The sequence below is a fragment of the Eschrichtius robustus genome, chromosome 3, assembly GCF_028021215.1.
Source record: "Eschrichtius robustus isolate mEscRob2 chromosome 3, mEscRob2.pri, whole genome shotgun sequence".
NCBI lineage: Eukaryota > Metazoa > Chordata > Mammalia > Artiodactyla > Eschrichtiidae > Eschrichtius > Eschrichtius robustus.
In genome coordinates, this window is record NC_090826.1 from 54,685,553 (window position 1) to 54,698,896 (window position 13,344).

Here is a 13,344-nt window from a genome sequence, read left to right on the forward strand (position 1 = left end):
ATTTAGTTCAAGATAAGTAATCTCTAAATCCTTTAAAAACATTTTAAGTAGTATTTGATGCATACTAAAGAATACATGTATAATGATCAAGTTATGAAGCATAATAAGAAAATAAACACCCATAAACTCACCACACAGTTTAAGAACTAGATCATTACCAATATGGATGGGTACACCTGTATGCTCCTTCTCTATTACGTCTGCTTTCCCGAGAAGGCAACCACTAAACTAAATTTTGTATTTATCATTTCCCTGTTTTTCTTCCCTTAATAATCTTATCATACATATACAGAATCCCAAATTAAAATTTTTTTGCTTGTTCTTAAGCTTTATAAAGATAATATGCTATATGTAGTTTTCTACAAATTGGTTCTTTCACCCAGTATATTTTTAAGATTCATCCATCCACTCTATCGGTATTGGATATTTATTGTTTATTATTCATTTTAGATTAATTTAGGCCATGTATATCTCCACACTCATTATATTTTTTTCCTGTCAAGGTTTAAAGAAATTAGAAAAGAGGTAGATCACACAATCCAATACCCAAAATACCAAGTACCAAAAAGTCAACATCTCAACATCACTTAAAAACCATACCACTTTCACATGTAACTTGCCAAGATGACTTTTTGCACCACCATTTGTGACCCTGCAGTTTAACCACATTGAAAAATAAAAGTTTACTAACAATTGTGGAGATCCTCTACTAAAATACTTTTGCATTATTTAACCATTAATTTGGTCTTAAATCACTTTGCCAAAATAAACTCAGTGAAGTCGCTATATATTTAAGATGTCAACCTCAACTTTAAGGTTATGTATTTATTTCCAAAATATAATTACTGCAGACACTCCTAATATAACATGTACCTGTTAATATGTTAAGAAAACAGTTGTCCAAAAGGTCCCCATTTAACAGTTTTTTTGGGGTTCCCTACTATCTACAGCAGAACAGGAGCATAGTTCAGAAAGTATCACTACTTGTTAAGCAAACACACACGAGTTTCCATTGTATTCCTATTTGGCAGGGACTTTGTTACACTTTCTTCACAGCTTTGTATAAGTGCTAACTGGGTTATTCTTCTAGTGCAAGAGTAGTGAGGCAAGTCTTTTTGCTTCATTTTGGGGAAAGGAAAACCTCTTTAATAATCCATACCTTTTAAGGGTATAAGTGAAACATGTATTTATTGATACCTGTGTGTAGGACACCGTATTAGGTGCTGAGTTCCCTAATCTGGAAAGTAGAGATAACAGCAGCACCTACCTCCCAAGGTCCTTTTTAAGATTCAATGAGAAAATGTAGGGAAATTGCTAAACACAGTATCCAAATCATAATTAAACATTCAACAAATGTAGATTATTATTTCTGCAAATCTTTCCACTTTCATGTCAATTCCTATTTGATACAGATGTCCCTCCTCCCACCCTGTGTTACTCTGCATTTGCTCAAACCTGAATGTGACAGAGAAATAAGTTACTCTAGAAGCACGCAAGAAAGGGTACCTAAATCAGCCTGGGGACAAAGAGGCAGCCAGAGAATTTCATGTGTTACATATTATCCCCACCCCCACCCCCCCAAAAAAAGTTCTTTACGGAGCTTAAAAAAAAAAAAAAAGGCTCTATTGGGCAGTGAAGAAAACTGAAGCCCGGAGGTGATTAAGTGACTCGCTCAACGTTGGACAGCTCTTTACAGAATTGGCTATGCTTCCTCATTTGAGAGCTGGCGTTCAGGTCTCTTGGGACCCGGTCCATGAGTTCTGCCACAAGTTTATATGAGCTCACGACACTAATCTAGGCATTAAATGGCTTTATCAAATTATACGGCGTGATGCAATCTACCCTGTCCTATTCTCGGTATGTTAACCATATTTGAAATTATTTCAAGCAATACATCACTAAATAAAACCCACAGCCTATAAAATCTGTCAGAAGCCTTGTGGAATCAGAACTAAAGTGGACAAATACTACCGGATAAGTAAGGCTGGAAGGGAAGCAGACGTAGGTTGAGGGAACCAAGCACTAGGAACTGTCGGAGGAAAAGATAAAGTAGGAAAAGTGGGAAAACAGAAAAGGTTATTGGGCTACATAATAATATCTTCTTGCTCACAGAGGAGCCCAAACACAGCAACACCCGGGGAGGAGATACTTACGGCATTTCGACATTCAGGGACGCACCCCTGTCGCTGGATAAAACCACTGAGCAACCCCTTACGAAAACAGAGAACCTTGGGAGAGAAACACTGAAGCCTGAAAAGCGCGGGCGAACGGTGACTCGACGCTGTGCCACACTCCACGCGGCCCGCCGGAAACACTCCCCCAGCGACAAGGGATCCCAGTGTATGCCGTGAAGGGGGGAGGAGAGTCTACGCCTAGGACAGCTCTCAGTCCCTTACAGGGCAACGCAGGACCCTCTCTCACGACTCTGACCAGAAGGCCCCCGATAGAAGAGAGGCAGAGCCATCTCCGTTGGCTCTGGAGTAACTATCCCTAGATTTCTAGCCGGACCATTTGGGTAGGTACTCCGTATCTTGTTTCCGGTAGCGGAGAGGTGCAGTTGCCATGGTAATTAAAAGAAGGCCAGGGACCGTCCGGCCGCTGTGAAAGGATTGCGGAATCCGTGAGGAGAATTGGCTGCGCTTCCTCGTTTGTGACCTGCAGTTAGGTAGCAAGCAGCTCGCTATCTGTCTCTTCGCCCGCTCCGTTCGTCACTGTTCGGCTTCTCTTTCTCCACCTGCATCTTTTACCTCTCTGTCATAAGTACACTTGCTCCGTGTCTGTACTTAAAAATGTACATATAAATGCAGTTTTATTCCCAGAGGAATACAAAAAATAGAGAGATGTTGCCGGATATCAGCTGTGAACGTATGTTACTGTGTAGGGACGGCGACTGGATGGCTGTTTTCCCTTGGCCCTTTAGAAGCCTTAGGCGCTTGTTCACAGTTTATTTTTCTTGCTATTGTGTGGCTGCTTATTTATGGAGCGGTTCGCTGCAATGTACTCTCTAGGCCCTTGTCTTGGTCTTGGGCTGGAGTTTTAGATGCAGGAGGTTTCCAAGCCTGAGGGGCGCAATTATATATTTAATTATATATTTAAGCTTCAGTTTAGTCTCTCGTTACAGAGAGGGAAAAAATAGCATTCTGGAACATATCACACATGGAATTTCCACGTGAGGGAGTCACCTTATTTGGAAAGAGCATTTGAGGACAATCTTAAAAAAATATTTACATTTTTAAGTTGCTGGCTGCAAAACGAACGTTCATTCTCCCTTCCTTATTGGAACAGTTTTCTTTCACATTTGTGAGGAGATGCGAGCATGCGTATGTGTTTAGAACTGTGATGCTTAATTATAGTGATACCAATTTGCAGTAACCAGACTGTGACACCGCATCCCTGTGGGGTCCTTCTAAATCTGGTTAAGATGAAAGTGTCAGGCAGGCGGTCTGTGTGTTATAAATAGGGTACTTCATCCATGATAAGCGATTATTATCTTTCTTTCCCAAGTGTAAAAGACCTATATAATTCAAGAAGGTGCAAGTGATTTAGGCCTCCTGAGTAAGAATCCAATGAGTCCTGAAGGGGACCCTACCTGTGTCATCTTATTGTTAAACTTGAAATATTCAATTTATTAGGTTGGAATGTATTTTTAGAAGTCAGAACTGGGTAAAATAATGTTGCAAGCTGTTAGACCTCCAGCACAATTTAGGGCCTCATAGTAACTGTTGTACAAGAAGCCTTCATTCACATTAAAAAAAGAAGAAACTGTTACTGAAATTTACTGCCTTTTGCTACTTACTATTAGCTGGATGACATCTCTGTCTCTCAATTTCCTTATCTGTAAAACGGGCAAAAAATACCTGACCACTGTAGTAGGTATAAATCAAGATGTATGACAGTTCTTTAAGCTCTTATGAGCAGAGGTGCTATATAAACCCCCCAAATTATTATTATTATTATTAACATTATTATTGGTAGTAGTGGAACACTGTAAAACCTCAGGATAATGCTATAAATGACTGGATTTTTAAAATTCAGTCATTTAAAATGTGGGGCTGAATTACTGAGATGTTAGTGAAATGACCTGGTTGATGCTGCTGTGGAGATGGATGCCAACTGCCAATCACATTATAGTCAAATTCTCATTATGGTGGCGATTCACTCTATCTACAGTTTATTTAGCACTTATTATGTGCCAGGCACTGTTCTATAAGCTTCGCATGTGTTAATTTACTTAATCCTCATTACAACCCTATGAAGAGTCTCAACTGACTGTCTTCTAATTTTGAGAGAATAGATGCATGCTTTTCCTTTGCCCTGTGATTCTTCTTTTGTATTTATGTTACACCTTTGTTTTGGCTTTGTTCTTTTGGCTCTCTTATATATATATATTTAGAAAGCAACTGGCAAAGGCTTATTCTAGCTTAACATATGATAATATAACTGTATGCATATTATAATGTACAGCTTTTTTCCACATATAAAAACCTTGATGTCTTGATTCCCCCCTGCCCCAGTTTGAAAGGCAAAGTGACACTTGCATTTTAGGATTAACATTGACTAAAATAAAATTTTAAATTATTTTCTAATAGAATGGCCATCAGTCCAGGAAGTGATGCAGCTTTCTCCAGTGAGAAATCAACGCTTTCAGAGAGTCCTCGATCAAAGAAATTTCCACTAACTGAAGAGGAGATATTTTATATGAATTGTAGAGCTGCCTACTTAACTGTTTTCAAAAGCAGCTTAGATAACATTATTTCTAAAGATCAACTTTGCTTAGGTAATTTTTTTTAACTTAAGTAGCTTGCCTTATTTGTTGAAAGCTAATAGATCAGAAAGACTGCAATTAGAATTACATTGTTGAATCATTCCAGTTTCTTAGTTAAGCTTGAGCAATGGAACTACCTTATGCTATTGTGCCATTTTATATAGCTACATCGTCTAAGAGGTTCAAAATAAAACTTTCAGTGTTCAAATAGACTAGATTAGTATTTTTAAAGCTTCCATCAATTACTTGCTTAAAAACATTTTTAAAATTCTTATCTTCATACTTTAAGATTCATGAATTCTTATGTTGGTACTTTAAGATTTATAATGATAGAATTAAAACACTTCTGGCAACTGAATCACTAGTCTGAATTTGACCTACACTGGGGAAAATGTTAAGGGAATATATATATATATATATATATATATATATATATATATATATATGGTTGAGTGATTGTGAAAGAGTAGTATTAAGACATAAGTGAAATTTTAAAAGAAAATTAAGAATTCTGGGTTTTGTCCTGCTCTTTAGGGGTGAGAGTTAGAGAGAGTTGATCTTTTTTTGCTTCTTTCCATTATATTTTTTTAGTTTATTTTTTATTGAAGTAGAGTTGAATTACAATGTTGTGTTCATTACTGCTGTACAGCTAAGTGACTTAGCTATATATATACATTCTTTTTCATATTCTTTTCCATTATGGTTTATCACAGGATATTGAATATAGTTCCCTGTCCTATACAGTAGGACCTTGTTGTCTATCTATTCTATATATACCAGTTTGCAACTGCTAATCTCAAACTCCCAGTCCAACCCTCTCCCACCCTCCTCCCCCTTAGCAAGCACCAGTCTATTCTCTATGTCTGTGATTCTGTTTCTGTTTCATAAAGTAGGTTCATTTGTATCATATTTTAGATTCCACATATAAGTAATATAATATGGTATTTGTCTTTCTCTTTCTCATTTAGTATGATAATCTCTAGTTGCATCCATGTTACTGCAAATGGCATTATTTTGTTCTTTTTATGGTTAAGTAGTATTCCATTGTTTATATGTACCACATCTTCTTTATCCATTCATCTTTCGATGGACATTTAGGTTGTTTCATATCTTGGCTGCTGTGAATAGTGCTGCTGTGAACATAGGGGTGCATGTATCTTTTTGAATTATAGTTTTTGTCTAGATATATGCCCAGAAGTGGGATTACTGGATCATATGGTAATTCCATTTTTAGTTTTCTTTTTTTTATAAATAAATTTATTTATTTTAGGCTGCGTTGGGTCTTTGTTGCTGCGCGCAGGCTTTGTCTGGTTGCAGTGAGTGGGAGCTACTCTTTGTTGCAGTGTACGTGCATCTCATTGCGGTGGCTTCTCTTGTTGTGGAGTATGGGCTCTAGGTGCACAGGCTTCAGTAGCTGTGGCACGTGTGCTCAGTAGTTGTGGCTTGCAGGCTCTAGAGCGCAGGCCCAGTAGTTAGGCACACGGGCTTAGTTGCTCTGCGCCATGTGGGATCTTCCCGGACCAGGGCTTGAACCCATGTCCTCTGCATTGGCAGGTTGATTCTTAACCACTGCGCCACCAGGGAAGCCCTATTTTTAGTTCTCTGAGGAACCTCCATACTGTTTTCCACAGTGTCTGCACAAACTTTACATTCCCACCAACAGTGTAGGAGGGTTCCCTTTTCTCCACACCCTCTTCAGCATTTATTATTTGTTTAATGATGGCCATTCTGACCAGCATGAGGTGGTACTTCATTGTAGTTTTGATTTGAAGTTCTCTAATAATTAGCGATGTGGAGCATCTTTTCATGTGCCTATTGGCCATTTGTATTTCTTCTTTGGAGAAATGTCTCTTTAGGTCTTCTTCCCATTTTTCAATTGGGTGGTTTGTTTTTTCATTGTTGAGTTGTATGAGCTGTTTGTATATTTTGGAAATTAAGCCCTTGTCAGTTGCATCATTTGCGAATATTTTCTCCTATTCTGTGGGTTGTCTTTTCATTTTGTTGGTGGTTTCCTTTGCTGTGCAAAAGCTTGTAAATTTGATTAGGTCCCATTTGTTTATTTTTGGTTTTATTTCTATTGCCTTGGGAGACTGACCTAAAAAAACATTGGTACAATTTATGTCAGAGACTATTTTGCCTGTGTTCTCTTCTAGGAGTTTTATGGAGTCATGTCTTATGTTTAAGTCTTTAAGCCATTTTGAGTTTATTTTTGTGTATGGTGAGACGGTGTGTTAACTTCATTGATTTACATGCAGCTGTCCAACTTTCCCAACACCACTTGCTGAAGAGACTGTCTTTTTCCCATTGTGTATTCTTACCTCCTTTGTCGAAGATTCATTGACCGTAGGTGTGTGGGTTTATTTCTGGGCTCTCCATTCTGTTCCATTGGTCCATATGTCTGTTTCTGTACCAGTACCACACTGTTTTGATTACTGTAGCTTTGTAGTACTGTCTGAGGTCTGGGATGGCTATGTCTCCTGCTTTGTTTTTTTTCTTCAGCATTGCTTTGGCAATTCTGGGTCTTTTATGGTTCCATATGAATTTTAGAATTATTTGTTCTAGATCTGTGGAAAAGGTCATGGGAATTTGATAGGGATCACATTAAATCTGTAGATTGCTTTGGGTAGTATAGCCATTTTAACAATATTAATTCTTCCAGTCCGAGAGCATGGGATATCTTCCATTTCTTTGAATCATCTTCAGTTTCCTTCATTAATGCTTTATAGTTATCAACATATAAATCTTTCACCTCCTTGGTGAGGTTTATTCCTAATATTTTATTTTTTGGGTTGTGATTTTAAAAGGTATTGTTTTTTACATTCCCTTTCTGATATTTCATTGTTGGTGTAAAGAAATGCAACCAGTTTCTGTATGTTAAACTTGTATCCTGCTATCTTGCTGAATTTGTTTATCAGTTCTAGTAGTTTTTGTGTGGAGTCTTTAGGGTTTTCTATCTATAGTATCATATCATCTGCGTATAATGACAATTTTACCTCTTCCCTTCCAACTTAGATACCTTTTGTTTCTTTTTCTTGTCTGATTGCTGTGGCTAGGACTCCCAATACTATGTTGAAGAGAAGTGGTGAGAGTGGGCATCCTTGTCTTGTTCCAGATTTTAGCAGAAAGGCTTTTAATTTTTCACCATTGAGTATTATATTGGCTGTGGGTTTGTCATAAATAGCTTTTACTATTTTAAGATATGTTCCCTCTATACCCACTTTGGTAAGAGTTTTTATCATGAATGGATGTTGGATTTTGTCAAGTGCTTTTTTTGCATCTATTGAGATGATGATGTGGTTTTTGACTTTTCTTTTGTTTATGTGGTGTATCATAAACAAAATTGATTGATTTGCATATGTTGAGCCATCCTTGTGAACTTGGGATGAATCCCACTTGGTCGTGGTGTATGATCTTTTTCATGCATTGTTGGATTTGGTTTGCTAATATTTTGTTGAGAATTTTTGCATCTATATTCATCAAAGATATTGGCCTGCAATTTTCTTTTTTGGTGGTGTCTTTGTCTGGTTTTGGTATCAGGGTGATGGTGGCTTCATTGAATGACCTTGGGAGTGTTCCCTCCTCTTCAACTTTTTGAAAGAGTTTGAGAAGGATCGGTATAAGTTCTTCTTTGTATGTTTGGTAGAATTTGCCTGTGAAGCCATCTGCTCCTGGACTTTTGTTTGTAGGGAGTTTTTAAATTACAGATTCTATTTCAGTTCTAGTGATCCATCTGTTCAAATTATCTATTTCTTCTTGATTTAATTTTGGTGGGCTGTATGTTTCTAGAAACTTGTCAGTTTCTTCTAGGTTGTCAAATTTGTTGGTATATGATTGTTCATACTATTCCCATGTGGTTTTTTTGTATTTCTGAGGTATCAGTTCTTATGTCTCCTTTTTCATTTCTTATTTTGTTTATTTGTGTTCTCTCTTCTTCTTGGTGAGCCTGGCCAGAGGTTTGTCAGTCTTGTTTATTCTTTCAAAGAACCAGCTTTTGGTTTTATTGACTTTTCCTATTGTTTTTTTTTTTAAGCTCTGTTTTATTTATTTCCTGTCTGATCTTTCTTCCTTCCTTTCTTCTGCTGACTTTAGGTTTTGTTTGTTCTTTTTCTAATTATTTTAAGTGGTAGTTTATGTTGTTTATTTGAGATTTTTCTTGTTTTTTGAGGAAGACTTGTATTGCTATGAACTTTCCTCTAATAACTGCTTTTTCTGCATCCCATAGATTTTGTTTGGTTGTGTTTTCCATTATATTTTAAATCTTCTGGTGCAGATATCCCCCAAACCAGTGAATTTGGTCCTTACTAGGTGTGTCAAATGACTTGGAGGTCTTTAGTCTTAAGAAAGTGGGAAACAACAATACCAGATAATACTATACTCATGTCGGTTTCATCAAGGCTAATAACTTTATGAGTAGAAAAACTGAGTTTTTTTGCCAACTTTAGAAACAGTTTCCTGAAATAAAAAATCTGACATATTCTTGCAACAGTGTCTTGGATTTATATGCAATAAGATATCTATTTGAGGAAACCCATTTTGGGAAATATAAAAATTGAAAAGATTAAAATTTATATTTTACTATAAACTATAATTTTAGTTTTTTCTCTCTATTCTTTTGAATATTGGCTGAGATCATGAATCTACAAAGTTTAAAAGTTTAACATGCTTTCTGCTACTATGGCATTTAGTTTAAATCAATGAGTATGTATTACTAAGGTGTTATCAGTCGTATAGAATTATCTGGGTGGATAATAATGTAGTGTTCATCTCTTCAACTTTTGATTTTATGGTGGAATATTCTTTGTAAAATTGTAATGATTGATTTCAGATAATCTAGATTTTAAAAAACTGGTTGTGTGAACCAGTGATGTCTCTTTCTTAAACTTTTATGCCTTTTGTCTATAACCTTCTGCCACTTATGCACATACATGTGCTTTGACATTCCATTTTGAAATAGGATAAAGCAGTACTTTATCTTATTTGGAAATGGAAAGTCAAAGAGAACTTTAGAGTTCCTTTTTTTCCCAGCTTACAAATAATACAGGTATTATAAACTCATGTCAAAGCTTAAAGTAAACCCTGGCAGAAGATCAGTATTTTGGTGTAAACCTTTAAACATCTACAATTACATTGTGTTTTCACTGTTATTGGACTTCATAATGAGCTCCAACTAATTCTAAAACTAAAGATTAAAGTTAGGTTAGTATAGTACCTATTTCTTAGATATGGGAATGTTTAGTTAATACATGTTTTGGCAAAAATAATTTTATTCTGAGAAAGTTGTTCTTTTAGACAACAGTAATTTTAAAAATATTTTAAAAATATTTTGTTATTGAAGATAGCAACAAGCATTTGAGCTGCCACTTGTGGGAAAGAGTTACACATCTATTTTTCCAGAGCTGGACAGAAAATACCATTTTTTTCACATGGACTTTTGACTTTAAATCACAACTTCATTTAGGTCCTACTTGTATTCCCAGATTTTAAAGGGAGGAGGCTGACTGGGGATGGAATCCTAAAACACATATGCCCTTTTTGTGATTATCTTGATAGATGAATTAAGGAATTGTCCACTTATACACTAGGCAGACTACTTATCTTTTATTCCTGGGCAACATGGTAATTAGGGCTTTTGTCTACTTCCAAAATAAACTTGTGGAAATTTAAAAAAACATGTTATTTCCACTGTTACAAATTTCCACAAAGGCTTTCTAGGTGAATGGAAGATGGCAATTGCTATAGCTGTAACTTTTGGTAACTCTGAGAGTCACCTCTAGTTGATGATCTTGTTTCTGTTTCTTTGCCAAAGTTTATGTTATCTAGGTACAATGCACTGGCATAATCTGGAAGATGGGAACATTTATCTTAGTCCATTAACTTCTAATATGTTATTAACCATAAATCTTGACCACAAGTAGCAACTTTACACTTAAGGTGTGGACTTACTATTTAGATTATAAAACTTCTTAGGAACCAAGAAGCTTATATCTTTAAAAATAAAAAATCACCTCATATTATTCTTGTGTACAATGAATGTTCAATATAATGGACTCACAAATGTCTGCACTTTATTGCCTTGATCTGGTTTCTATTTCCTTGAGGATATTTCTTTAGTTAAATTGTTTTTTATATATTATTCCTTATTACATTAAATTGTAGAATATCTAGGTTATCAATTTTTAATGGTGATTGACAATGCATAGATCTTGTGAAATCTCACCTAAGATAGTGGGAAATATCCAATATAAGGTTTTATAATAGAAGTTTGTAGTATAATTCAGGACAGTTACACCTTTTAAAATTCTGTTAATTTTGTCTGTGGTGCTTAGGAAACTTACTATTGGATCGTTTTAGATAGTGTTAAGATATTAAAGTCTTAATATGAAGAGATTAGTCTATTTGCAAATTACCAAGTTACTCCTATTCAACTGTACAAAATATCTACAATTGTTTAAAACCATTATATTTTAGTGTGATATGACATGCAAATATACAAAGCCTTTCTCACATTGTAATTCTTTGCATCTCATAGTTATAAGGGCATAGCTTTTAAAATAGGAATGTCTTATGAATAACTGGTTATAGGACTATTTTTAAATGTTCTGGTTAAAAATGAAAAGTAATTTGACCATTGTATCTCTATAATAGAGTTCTCTCAAAGTTTGTTGACATTCTTGATTTTTAGCAGGGCTGTAACTGCAAGTAGGATACATTTTGTGCATGTATTTGACATTTGGGACGTGATTCATGTTCTTGAAACTAATAGCTGGCAGTGATGAACATTTTAGATATAATGACTTGTTGTCAGCGATTCTCAAACTAATGATTTACTCATTTCATTAAGATATTTGTTGAGCCAGAAAAAGTAATAATTTATGCTTTTTTTTATTCCTATGTCCTCAAAACAATTAAGTGAATGGTTGTTTTTAAATCTTTTTCTTTTCTCCAGGCACTCTTATGAGGTAACTCAGATATTGTCAGTTAATTAAACTATGTAAGATGAGAACCAACTATCAGAATAGGAAAAATCTATTTAATTCTGGCATTTTAATATATTTGAGAATCTTTAGCTGGTAACATATATGTATATTGTCATTTTTGAAAGTCAGGCATACATTGATAGCACTAGATTATCAACATCAAAGGTAATGTATTGGTATGTGTGTACTTTTGTATAATATTGTAGTATATAATGATTTTTTTAAAATGCACTTAAATACCAATTCCAAATGTTACTGTAACAAATAATACTTGTTTTATTGGGCAGCTCTTCAGCATGCAGGAAGAAATCCATCCCAAAAGACCATTAATAAGTATTGGACTCCTCAAACTGCCAAACTGAATTTTGATGATTTTTGTTTAATTTTAAGAAAGGAAAAACCTACTTCAAAAGCAGAATTACTAAAATCATTTAAGCAATTAGATGTAAATGATGATGGCTCTATTTTACACACTGATCTTTATAAACTTCTAACAAAGGTAAGATCTGTAAAACAGTTTTGTAATATGCATGTTTTGCAGAACAACTTGGAATCTAGCTTTGGCTACCAAAGTCCACATCAGAAATAACTATTTCACTGGCAGGTGAAATGAATCACATATATGTTGTTTGTAAAGTACTTAAAGATCCTTCTGGATGAAAGGTGCTTTGTAAATAAAAGATAAAGCATAAAATTGAGCCTGTGTTGTAATCCTCTTGTGCTCCTTTGCAATTCTTTCCTGCCAGAACTCTTTGTAAATCAGTGATAGGTTCATATGTGATAAGTAAAAGAGAACTAAAGTATAAATGAGATTCAGAAACCATTCTGTTTCTTGGTACAGCATGAGAAAGTATTGTTACTCTGAATTTAATAGTAGTTATTACTGAATCTATGATATATATTGTTGAAATTTAGTAAACTGAAATTCAGCAAACTTTTACACAATTTAATAAAATTGTAAAATTTTATTTCATATAATAGGTTCATTTTTGCTTGACATAATACTCATTCTGAGATTTTTAATGAAACCATATATTCAAATTTACTTGTAGAAAAGATTAAAATTAATTTCCACTTTCCCCATGCATAACAAAGTGATAGTCATGTTGCTTTAAAATAAATCTTTTTTTCCCAGAGAGGTGAGAAGATGACTCGAGAAGAAGTAAATGCCGTAATAAATTTGGCTGACGTAAATGCTGATGGCAGATTTGACTACGTCAAGGTACATAAGCTCATACTGATGTAAATTTGCTTACTGTATAGGAGAAGTATTTTTAAAGGCACACATCTTTTAAATATTGACAATGATATATTTATATATTATGTACTAATTGTACTTGAAATTTAATCTCTCCAGTCCCACAATTGTAATCTGATGACTACCTTAAAAATAATGTAACGAAGTTAAAATACATGCATGTGCTCACACACACACACACACACACACACACACACACACTCTTCTTTGAAATATGCCTCTTCGGGAGTGGAAGAATCATAAAAATTATTTAGAACAAACGCAAGTCTGCACATGTCATAAAAAAATAATAATAAATCACCTTTCTTTGTGTAACATTTTATTTTCACTCAGGCTATGGCCTC

At 34.9% G+C, this 13,344-nt stretch overlaps 2 protein-coding genes across 9 annotated transcripts in view; one reads left to right on the plus strand and one right to left on the minus strand.

The window, feature by feature from the left end:
- ITGB3BP (integrin subunit beta 3 binding protein) overlaps nucleotides 1-2,237 on the minus strand; it is an 88,658-nt gene extending 86,421 nt beyond the window's left edge. For all 4 annotated transcript variants that reach the window (XM_068540029.1, XM_068540027.1, XM_068540028.1 and 1 more), the window contains exon 1: nucleotides 2,154-2,237. In XM_068540029.1, coding sequence (XP_068396130.1) covers nucleotides 2,154-2,158 — 5 coding nt within the window. In that variant the 5' untranslated portion in view covers nucleotides 2,159-2,237. The remainder of the gene's footprint in view (nucleotides 1-2,153) is intronic.
- A 166-nt stretch (nucleotides 2,238-2,403) lies between these two features.
- EFCAB7 (EF-hand calcium binding domain 7) overlaps nucleotides 2,404-13,344 on the plus strand; it is a 49,545-nt gene continuing 38,604 nt past the window's right edge. For 3 of the 5 annotated variants that reach the window (XM_068540031.1, XM_068540034.1, XM_068540035.1), the window contains exons 1-4: nucleotides 2,551-2,665; nucleotides 4,590-4,777; nucleotides 12,030-12,241; nucleotides 12,878-12,964. In XM_068540031.1, the coding sequence (XP_068396132.1) occupies nucleotides 4,591-4,777; nucleotides 12,030-12,241; nucleotides 12,878-12,964 (486 nt within the window). In that variant the 5' untranslated portion in view covers nucleotides 2,551-2,665; nucleotide 4,590. Of the gene's footprint in view, nucleotides 2,516-2,550; nucleotides 2,666-4,589; nucleotides 4,778-12,029; nucleotides 12,242-12,877; nucleotides 12,965-13,344 lie in introns of those variants that run through there. The other 2 variants (XM_068540033.1, XM_068540036.1) reach the window with 2 other exon arrangements.